At 32.0% G+C, this 11,577-nt stretch overlaps 1 protein-coding gene across 1 annotated transcript; it reads right to left on the bottom strand.

The window, feature by feature from the left end:
* Positions 1-997: 997 nt before the first annotated feature.
* Positions 998-10,658, bottom strand: LOC127800451 (agamous-like MADS-box protein MADS9). The gene is made up of 7 exons (XM_052335069.1): positions 10,437-10,658; positions 10,225-10,291; positions 9,598-9,659; positions 9,403-9,502; positions 9,246-9,275; positions 9,088-9,132; positions 998-1,179 (listed from the first exon to the last, which is right to left on the bottom strand). The coding sequence occupies exons 1-7, from the start codon at positions 10,622-10,624 to the stop codon at positions 1,036-1,038; spliced, it is 636 nt and encodes a 211-aa protein (XP_052191029.1). The 5' UTR covers positions 10,625-10,658; the 3' UTR covers positions 998-1,035.
* Positions 10,659-11,577: the final 919 nt, after the last annotated feature.

The raw sequence follows: 11,577 nt of genomic DNA, 5'->3' as shown, positions 1-11,577 counted from the left end.
GATCGATAGATTCTGGGTTGGGTTGTTCTTGCAAAACGGGCACAAAAGCTCCTGACCAGAAAGTATTCCTGCCCTTCCCAATTTATCCTTCAGATTGACTTTTCCCCGAAACACCAACCACAAAAAGAATTGAACTTTAAATGGGTCCAAACTGCCCATACCCTTGAAGAGAGATCTCCTTCCGAGGCCCGACCATCAGCCAAACATGAGCCAAATCAACTTCCCATAAAAAGATTCGAGTAGAAAAGTTACCCAATCTATCAAACTTCCAAGTAAATCTATCTGGCTGGTCCTCCTTCAGTTTTATCCAAGTAATCAGTCATAGGATGGCAGATCTCGACTCTTCCTCTCCCTAACATGCAGGGCCTTCTCCAATTAAGGTTTAGAGTTTAAAGTTTAAAGTTTTTAATTAAATATGGAATAATTTTGACAGATATTAGGTCACTTCCCTTTTCAAACCAAAGCAGTCCATCAGATTGCAGTAGTCATAAAAGTTTTTACTTATTTTTCTGTATATTTTGTATGTTTACCTAATATTTTTAGTCATGACATCCTAAAATCTAGTGTCAAATAATGACGGACACTGTTGTTAGCAGTTTTGTGTCATTAATTACTTTGTGATATTTGATTTATAAGGAATAAAATTTAAATTAACAGAACGGATCAATTATTGGCATATTTTAAATTCTAATTCATGATCGTAGAGAAGACCTAAATCCTAATTAATATTGACTTTTGATCCGGTTATTTTGTATGCATCATTTGCAGACTATTGCGTGCACTCACGTAAAATTTATTCAGTATGCACTCTGCAGATCATCATAAATAAAATAAATTAAATACTTGTCCAAGAAACTATATATAAAATTAAGTAAAGTTGATAATAATCCATCAAACGAAAGTCATGAGTGACATGGTGAGCCACAAGCGTATTAAAACACAGCAATTGAGCAATCGTTGCAACGAAACCCAGTTGGAAGTTATTATATATAGAGAGAGAGAGACGTGCTCATATGGCGCCAGCGCAAATTCTAATTAAATTCTTTCCTGTAAATTTGGCTGGATGGGCTGCACGCGAAATGCGAAGGGCATCTGGGTGGTCTGGTAATCTGCAGCTCGCTGCTGCTGATGATATCCGCTCTCCATTTCTCCTCTCTCTATGTTCATCAGCTTTTGATGCTGGGGACAACAACAAGTAGTAATTACAACGTATGAATTCAAGTAACTGCTACAAAACAGACAAGTGCTAAGCCTAGTTTCTACAAGAGAGAAGCATTTGTACTCGAATTTATTCCTATTATTTCGTTTATGTGATGCCTTGTAGAGGAAAAGGATGAAATCAAAAAGGTGCTTGTAAATGAGGGGGTGATTAGGAAAAGATGGAAATATTATTTCTCTATGGTATTCATATTGAATGTGTAGATCATAGTATATTAAAACATCTTACTAATTCTGAAAAAAATATGAATTACGTGTTCCATAAATGTATTTACATGAAACAAGTGAAGCGAACCTAAAAAAGAATGGTGTAGTAGTAGGACCAAATATGTCCCCACAGAAGTAGTAAAAATGTGCAAAATAAGAAATATTTTTAGTTTAATGAAACTATTTATTGTTTGAAAATGTTTGACAATCAAAAGAGAGTTTTTCTCTCTACAGAACATAAATCCTAAACCCTAAACTTTGGTAATTCCCTTTGGAAGCTCAAGTATATATATCAAGCAGAGTTTTTTGGAGAAGGCTAATGCACTATCAAGATCCATCATTCTAAAGCACACCCAAGCACTCAAGATCTCATTCAAAGCAATCCAAGACTCAAGCATCAAAGATCAATCCATTTGGAGCCCAAGGCAAAGAAGAAGTTTTCTTCTTGTTGGTAATTCTTATATCATTTGTATATTTGCCTTGTAATATTAGTTTTTGTATTCATATCCATATTAGTCCAAGTTTGTTGGACATATGATTGTTTATTTGTATTAATTGTGGATTGTGAGTGACATTCTAAAGTCCATTGTAATCTAAGTGGGTTGTATTAGTTTTCGGGATGAGTTAAGGGAAAAATCTTAGTGTGGTGTAAAAGTTTCCTAAGTGAACTTGTTGGAAAACCTAGGTGTGGTTATAGTGGAACCTCAAGTATCGGGTTGACCTTGAGAGAGTGAACGTAGGTGTTGGAGACACCGAACCACTATATATCTTGTGTTAATATTGTGGTCGTTTGTGTATTTATATTGCTATCACTCCCAAACAACATATATATTTATAATAAGTATTTTCTTTATATAAGGAAATGTCAAAAGTTTTTAAAAGGGAAGAATTTGGTTAAATAAGTTTTTAATTCTCAATTCACCCCCCTCTTGAGTGGTCATTGTGTCAAGGGACCAACAGAGTATCTAGCCCATGACTAGACGAGGTTGGGGTTTAGGCAGTGTTGTGAAAGATACCATGGGTATTTACTCTAGCCCATGACTAGATGAGGTTGGGGTTTAGGCAGTGTTGTGAAAGATACCATGGGTATATCAAATGGGTGTATTTTGAGGATAAAGTAACATTGTGTAGATAACACAAGGAGTGATAGAATAGCATGAGATATGAGCTCATAATGACATGAGATATAGGTGCGTGGTTTAAATTGGATCTGGTAGATTTCAGGGTCTTAGGGTTTACCTAGGGGTTTTTAAGGAAAATACCAAGAATAAGAAAGAATTGGAGGGAGATAACAAACATAATTTGGGAGGAAAAATAGAAGATCTCGGAAGAGAAAATGAAAATTCAAATATCAACTCACATAATCCCTTGTTTACATGTCTGGTGGCTTTACATAGCGACTTCCTCTATGTAGGTAATTCTATTACAAAGTAAAACAAAAAATAGAACCAACTAAAATACCAAAATTATCTACTACTACCTACTATATTTATTATTATATCCTTGGGGACATAATGTGCCTAAGATGTGTATGGTAATATATGGATAAGGTCTCATATGATAATGTTTATGGAGAATTCTAGGATATAACCTTATTGGTACAATGATTATCTAAAAAGAGAGAGTTAATAGTATTAAGGATATGACAATTCTATTCAAGTTCCTAAGAAAGGTATAAGGGATACAATACAAGAACATCATCATTAAGGCATCCAATGAGGGTACAACCCAATCGAATGTCATTGTCAAGATGGTGACAACTAGTAAGATTGTGCTGTCAAGAGATAATTAGGGATCCATTTTGACAGTTTCTACCTCATATGACTACGAAAAAGTATCCCTAAGCGTTAAGGGTATCATTTTACAATTGTGGTGAACTGGGTGCATGGTTCAAGTTTAACCGAAGGAAACTCAAGGACATGGTTGAGCTCCATTTAGATATTTTGTAGAGCATCACATTAAAATTCCTAGTAACAGGCTAATGAAAGGAGAATTTTGTCAGTATTGATATCATCTTGCTCAAACGAGGACATTGAAAGAGGCCATGTAAGGTATGATTACAAGCATGTGACATGGTGTATGTAAATTTATTGTGGGAGCATCTGATATAAAACCCAAAATAAAAATACAAGAGTAATCCTGATTACTCAAAACCAATATCTATATTAAATATCAATCACCAAAGTCTACCTTTAATAAATTCTAAAAGGCTATTTATAGACAACTAATAGATAAAAATCTATTCTAACTACAATTCTTTGATCCAATCTAATTATGATTGTAACTAGTCCAAATATAATTAGGATTCCATTAAAGGAAATAAAAAAATATTAACATGAATTAAAATAAATTAGGAAACAAATTAAAAATAAGAAACGAAGACGAAAGAAAATATTAAAACAACACTAATTCCTATTTTTACACCTAAAATATTATTTTCCTAAAATATTTGCTCTTACGATCTTCATTAGTGTTATTCATATTTGTTATTAAGGATTTCTCACTTGTTTGGGTCTCAATGAGTTGCTTCTTGGAGGAGAGATTAGGATTTGACCTAATGAGACATGATTATGGGACAATCATTAGGTGATTGAAAACTATAGTAGCATTTGTCAGCTATAAGTTTGAGTCAAGGGGACCTTGAGCTTAGCTACTATTAAGGTAAGGAAACACCTTTCTACTTTTTTTCTAGCTTAGAGGTTAATCAAGGAATGAAGCGGCGTTAACTGAGACAATAACTTGAGGTAAGAATGATGTAGCTTATAAACTTAAAGTTTGAGAATCTTAAGCTAATCATTTGTGTAGGGATAGAGATATAACCTCAAATGAGTCGTCAGTCATCTACCCCTAAGGTATGATATTCACCATGCATATTTCAAGTATGCATGGGGAATATCTTAAATGCTATGGATGTGGTATGAGAGAAGAAATGTTGTATGTGGTGGTTGAACAAATGTAGTGGATAGGGTATCATATGATACATTCTTGAGTTCTATCTTGGACACTAGTCATAGTATGATAAGAGATATGCTTGGACTTTTTCATGTTAGTTGAAAGGACAATAATTGAGCCTGCTTGGGGCGATGCAATTACTTTAGGGATTTTACTATATTCTCAATTAAGGATAGGTATGAATGTTGTTTAGTCATATATTTGGTAATGAGATAATGGTTTTGGTGATGATGTGCAAAAAAATATGTTAAAGATAAAAATTGATAGAGATTTTGAGTAAGGTATAATATCAATTGAGTATATTAGAATATTAATCGAGTACAAATTCAATATTACTCAAGTAAGATATTGATCTAGGAAATTAAATCTTTGCACTCACCATTTCAATCAAATATAAAATCAATTCTAATCAAGTTCATCTTTGAAATTTATCCTGTAATCAAGTAAAATATTTCTTTACTCGAATAATAAACTCATTTGAGTAAGCAAATAAGCTAAATCATACTCAAACTCAATTGAGTATGTTTATCAGACAATCGAGTAAAATCATATTATATTTGAGTAAGTCATTTCTACATAAAAAGATGATCAATTACAAGTTAAATTGTATTCTAGTAAGTATGGAAGAATACGCAACTATAAATCTCTTTTTGTAATTGAGTATTTATTCATAAGAGATATGTCAAGTCTATGTAGTGTTAGTGTAATCGAATAATCAAAATTATAGTTGCATAAATATCTTAGTATACTCGACTAAATCCAAATTGTAATCAAGTATTAATTCTCAAGTGAATTGTCAAGTCTCTGGACTTTCAATGAAATCGAATGTCCAAATTTGTATCGAGTAGATGTTAAAGTAATCAAAGTAACTTGTATTCAAAGTAAAATCCAAAATTAGTAGATTACAATTTGTATGCTCGAGTAATTGTCAAAATTAATCAAGTAATTTGCAAATATTACTCGAGTAAAATTCTTCTTGTTATTGAATTTATAGTCGTTACAGAGCATCTAATGCATGCAATTTCTACTTTTCAGATCATGATTAGTTCATTAAATGTTGATTGATAATTTTGAGATGATTTATATATTAAGTATCTATTTCTATTCTCTTTGTGAGCTTGTTTAGAGTGAAAATAGGTAGTTACAAAGAATAAGTTTTTTTTTTTTTATTCAAGAAAAAGTAGTTGAGCATTTAAGATAAGAAGACTAAATAAAGAGCTACAGAATGAAGAAGAGAAGGGAACTAAAGAGAAGAACAAAACAATGGAAAGCAATCTACACTCTCAAAGCACTTACCTCAAGTGTGCTTTGTTCATACACATCCTTAGAAAGAAAAAAGATACCGAGCATACATTTCCTATTCTCTGACATTTCTATAATCCAAGAGAAGTAATTTTATTCTGTTATTCTTTCAAAACTTCTTTTGTACATCTTTTATTCACACTCATTTTGTGAGTTGTAAAGGTTACGCCTTATCCCTGCAAAACGCAACGATTGCGGTTGATCTTGCTAAAAGCCATTTGTAAGAAAGTTTGTACATGATCCTCTTGTAAAAGCTATCCAAATAAGTTGGTTGACTAAATTCTTAATGAGAGGCTAAGGTAATGGAGTAGGTAGCCAGCTGAACCACTATAAAATCTATGTGTGCTGCATTCTTTAAGATTTTTTTTACATTTTACTTCAGTTAAATTAAAAATAAGGGTAAAGCTTAATTCATCCCCCTCTTAAGTTAATTGTGATTTCAAGTGCTATCAAAGCAGGTCTCAATCACAAGTCTAACAACCAAGAGAACATATCAAAATGGTTAACTCATCAAATAGCACATTTCAAGAGAGTTAGTCATGCAACAAGCCTCCCTTCTTTGATGGAAGCAACTATGCCTACTAGAAGAATCAAATGAAGACATTCATCCTATAAAGAGATGTGAAAGTATGGAGGATCATTGTCTTAGGATTGCACATGCCTACAGTAGCCGTTGGAAACACCATCATTCCAAATCTTGAAGAGGATTGGAATAATTAGGACATGAGAATGATATTCAAGCTTAATGTAGAGACAAAGAATATGCTCGAGTGTGCTCTTAGTCTAGAAGAATACAACAAGATCTTAGCATATGAAACAACAAAGAAAATATGGGATAAACTCGAGATAACTCATGGATGAACCTCTAAAGTAAAGAGGCCCAAAATTCGTATGTTAAGACAAGTTAGGAATCTAAAAAAGCACTTTTGTGATAAAATGCTAGGAATCAAAACAAGCTAGGAATCAAAAGAAGGGAGATTTTTTGTATGTAGATTAAGAAGAGAGATTTTTTCTTATCTCAGTTATACGAGTGAGAGATGATAACATTTGGTTATGTACCAAATTGCATCCATGTGAAATAAGATATATATTATTTTGTTTGGCACGAGTTATCCAAAATTTAGAATTAATCATGACTAGATTAAGAATGTTGTATTTATTATGAGTGATAAATACTTGTTTGTTGATAGAAGGATTTTGATTATATGGTGAATTCTTCCCCATAAATACACACCTTGGCATGGTAGATATACAAAAGTACACAAAAATATAGATATTCTCTTGTTGATTCTCTAAGATTAACCACCACAAGGGTTTTAGAACTTGAGACATGGGTACAAGGGTGACTCTAGTTGCCCTCCTCCAATGTTTGTGATAGTTGGGGTTGTTAAGCAAGAAGATTTGCTTTCAAGTTCTTGATTCGTCAAGCTAACTTACGCTCTTGTTAAATTCCAATTTAGTTATGTTTGCAAATTATTTTTTATTTACTTGCGCTTTATGTTGTGAAGTTGTCTCCTTGTGTTGAGAGTGAAACTTGAAATTTAAAACAATGCTTCATGTTAATGCTTTAGAGTTGTAAATAATTCATTGAACTAGTATTAGTTGTTAACTATTATAGTGTTAGTTAATTATTTGTTTACATCTTTATACGTATATAATGAAAATAATAATGTATAACTACTTTATAAATCTTTTAAATAAAAAATCTGCACCTCATGTGCAAGAGGCTTACGCCTTACCTTGCAACTTGGGCCTTACGCCTTAGACTCCAAACACCCTTGGCACCTTAGTGTGCTTGAAGCCTTTGACAACAATGGGAGCTAATGAAATAAAAAATCAAAGATCTAAGAGACATTCAAGAATTGTTCATGTCTTGGAAGTATAAAACCACTATTAGTTGGCTACATGGATGCCAATGTGGTAGGTTATGTAGATTCCACTAACGTAATGCAACCCTCATTGAGGTTTCCATTTTGTGTCCCGGCTTTCCATACTCTTATTGGAACACTATAGTGTGTGAAAGTTCTTGTTGGTGATGTATGTGAGTGAGATTTGTATTGTAAGGTGAAGAACTAGAACATTAATAGGATGTCACTAATACATAAAGAAAGCTTTTCATGTGCACCAATGTCTAGTGAATATATTCCCCTTTAAAAGGATTTCTCATGTTGAAATCTTATGTTTTGTTGTTAATAATTTTGTTACTTTCTATATTTTGTAACTCATTATGCAATATTCCTCAACAATTCTAACCTTGTCATCCACAAAAAGTTATAATTTCCTTCAATAGATTAGTTTTATGCTTCCCATGAGTAAAAATATTGCACCATTTTTTAATTTCTATATCTACAATTCATTATTAGATGCAAATTTAATTCAACAACTAGATATCTAATCCAATCAATTATGACAAAAACTTACAAGCAATTAGTGATATTTTAGATTTTTATTTTTTTCTAGTCACTATATATAGGTGTCACTGAGAAAAATATTTGAGGATCTCCTAAATCAATAAATCTACGACCAAATTAAATAACTTACTAGTCATGGTGATGTTTTTTTTTATTATTATTATTATTATTTTGGTAGTCTATTTGATGTATTGGTAGCTATCAGTGTGAGATAATGTTTTGCTTCTCTCCATAATTAAATAAGAGTATCTCTTTGTTTCAAAAAATACTGAATTTTGTTATATAATTTTTAAAAACAATTTTAATATTTGCAATTAATTTATTGAAATTATAAGTTTATTATAATCATAGAACATCATAAGAACTGTAAATATTCATTGTGAAATGATGATGACTTTATGGATAAATTGGATAGAGAAAATGTAAGGTCGATGATTATGACTGTTAATTGTCATGATATTTTTTTACGATATAATCCAAATTTTCAAAAAATAAAAAAACAAAAAATGTCAAAATATAAAACAAACACAAATGAAGTGAAAAACATATCACTGTCCTTGTCATGTTTTTCTCCATCTGGTTCGTCTTTCAAGTCATTTTTTAATGATAAAAGTTAACGGTTTTTATAGTGTTTTATAATTATAACAAACTACACAGTGGTAACAAAAATTAAAGATTCATTATAAAATTATAACAAACTTAAAATTCCAATATTTTTGGTGATGTACCCTTTTTCTTAAACTCTTCAACATCATTTATAAGTTAAAAATTGAAAAAATAAATAATCAACAGCAAAAGGCATCAAGTATCATTCATTATCACATATATATATATATATATACACACACACGCATGCAAATTTTTACATGAAAAGCACACAAATGCATGTTTCATCAACTAAAAATACACTCTTGTATATAAATTATTATATATATAATGAGAAAATTAAATATATAAACTTCCACTCCGAAATGAGAATAAAAGGATGAGCATATACCAGCTCGTAATTGAGGCGCTTGTTCTCTTCCTCTACCATCTCCTCCTGATAGGTGATGATAAGTCAAAAATTACAGAATAAAAATAAGAACAAAATCACATAATACATGTATATATAGCGTTCAGTCAAAAACGTATGTTTCCTTTGCCTTTACTTACATTTTCCTTCATCATGTTGTAATACTCCATCTGCACAGAAACAAAGAGAAAAGAAGAAAGATCACATTCACATATATATGAGTTCTTGGAACTATATATTCTTTCTTATAAGATAGCTTTGATCAATAAACAGATAAAGCTTGGAACTTAGATTTGCCTGTTTGTCACGGATACGAGCAAGCCCGTTTTCCAGGGCTTCCTCTATGGCCATCAGCTCTTTATAGTGCAAAGATGTTATGTCTTCTCCTTTTAGGTGCCTGAAACAATTAAACAAGAAGACCAGAGAAAAGAATAAGAATATATATATATATATATAGAGAGAGAGAGAGAGAGGAAAAAAATTAAGATTTACCTGAGCTCAATCTGCATGCTGTCATTCTCTTTCTTGATTCTATCAAGTTCATTGCTTAGGTTCTGTGAGTGTTTTTTTTTGGTGGGGGATGGGGGTTTCAATTTTTGCAAACACCCAACAAAACATAGAGAGCATCAAGAGCAAGTAAAAGTTATAGATCACGTCGAGATATATATGAATAAAACAAGCAGATCTGTCTGTGAAGCCTGTGGTTCTTGCTTTTATGCAAGTATTTTTTCATATTACAGTGAAAGAACCAGATAAAAGAGAGGGTTCATTCCTTTGCAGTTGTAGATCTATTCAAGGAAACATTTTTTTATGCCCGCATAGCCCAAAATCCATGGATTTTGCCTAGTTCTTGCTAGGGAAAAGAGGAGAGAGAACACCATTTTTTTACCAGATCTGTCCATGGATGTAACATCTGGTACAGAAAAAACGTAGGAAAAAAGCTGATAGTTTTAGATCTATTCATAGGATTCATGTCTCAAGGATTTTTATATATTTTTAGCAAAAAATCACATCAGTTTTCAACACCGCAATAGAGGCTTTTAGGGCAAAATACATGAACAAAAGGGTGAGAAGAAATATATATATATATATATATAACACAATAAGAAATATATATACCTCATGCTTGGCATCCCACAGCCTCTTATCAGACTGCTTGTGATACTTGTCCAGGATATTAGTCAACCTTCACCATGAAAATGGAAACAAACCAATTTTAAGTAAATAAAATAATAAAATCCCCAGAAAATACAAAGCAAAACAGAAGAACCCTAAACGAAACCAAAACCAAAAAAAAAAAAAAGCGAGAAGGGGGAAATATTATATTTTACGTGGTGGACGGGCTACAGTATTCATGCATCTTCCCGGAGCTGGCGAAGATGATAAGAGAAACTTGAGCATCACAGAGAACACTAATCTCTTTGGCCTTCTTGATGATCCCATTTCTTCTCTTGGAGTAGGTCACCTGCCTGTTGCTTGAGTTCTCTATCCTCTTTATCTCTATCTTTCCTCTCCCCATCTCTCTCTTTTCCGTCTTCTTTTCTCTCCTTGCTTGTTCTTGCTGGAAGAAAGTGAAAGTAGATGGGGAAGAGATAAAGAGCACATAAAAGGGGAGAGAGAGAGAGAGAGAGAGAGAGAGAGAGAGAGAATTTCCATTAAGGGTTGGAAAACAAGAAACTTTCGGGGAGACCCAGGAATGGTGGTTTGAATAAGGGTTATTGACAAAGGCAAGCCAACTGTTAATGTCTGTTGTTTGATTTAACTTTGCTTGGTTTGTTACACCTTATTGACTCCCTCACGCTCTTAACTTCTGGTCTTCTCTCTCCCTCTATGGCTCCCACTCTCTCACATATATAGATGTGTGTGTGTGTGTGTGTCTATATATATTAGACGAGCGCGCACAGACGAAAGTATGCTCATTTTTTTATATTTTGTAATAAATTATATCTTAATTGCTGTAATCTCAACTATTAAATTTTGTTTTTTTTTATTACAATCCAATCTCTCTTTTAATTTTTGATTAAATTCTGTTAATAAAAACTAACATGGTATGCATAAAATAAATCTCAAAATCATTTAATTGTGGCATTCATGTTAATTTTAATATTAATTGATTCTTTACCATTTTGGCATTAGGGTTCTTTCTCTCAAAATATATTAATAAATACATTATTTCATGAATAAATATGTAATAAATTAATTTTTAATATATATTGCTATCTTACTAATAAATCACATTGTAAAAAAAAATATTTACACTATGACTAGGTAGGTTATGGTATGGGGAAAATATGTTATTTAAAATTTATTGATTTAGTTAAAAAAAATTATTTAATAAATTATCTGACTAAATAAAAAAACTTTTAAATAACATAATCAAAACTCAAGGCACCCGACAAGTAATAGGGGGAGGTAATATATTAATAAAAGTTTTGATCAAAGTAATAGGGACAGTGCTATGGTGCTAAAGCA

The sequence above is a fragment of the Diospyros lotus genome, chromosome 4 (genome assembly GCF_014633365.1).
Source record: "Diospyros lotus cultivar Yz01 chromosome 4, ASM1463336v1, whole genome shotgun sequence".
Classification (NCBI taxonomy): domain Eukaryota; kingdom Viridiplantae; phylum Streptophyta; class Magnoliopsida; order Ericales; family Ebenaceae; genus Diospyros; species Diospyros lotus.
Note: the sequence above shows the minus strand (reverse complement) of the source record. Positions and strands in the feature narration are given on the sequence as shown.

Bases quoted from the DNA above. Each gene is read 5' to 3' on its own strand.
- LOC127800451 (XM_052335069.1), bottom strand. From the start codon at position 10,624: ATGGGGAGAGGAAAGATAGAGATAAAGAGGATAGAGAACTCAAGCAAC. The intron at 9,660-10,224 runs GTATATATATTT...AAACACTCACAG, and splicing joins TGTGGGATGCCAAGCATGAG to AACCTAAGCAATGAACTTGA. The intron at 9,133-9,245 runs GTAAGTAAAGGC...ATCACCTATCAG, and splicing joins ACAACATGATGAAGGAAAAT to GAGGAGATGGTAGAGGAAGA.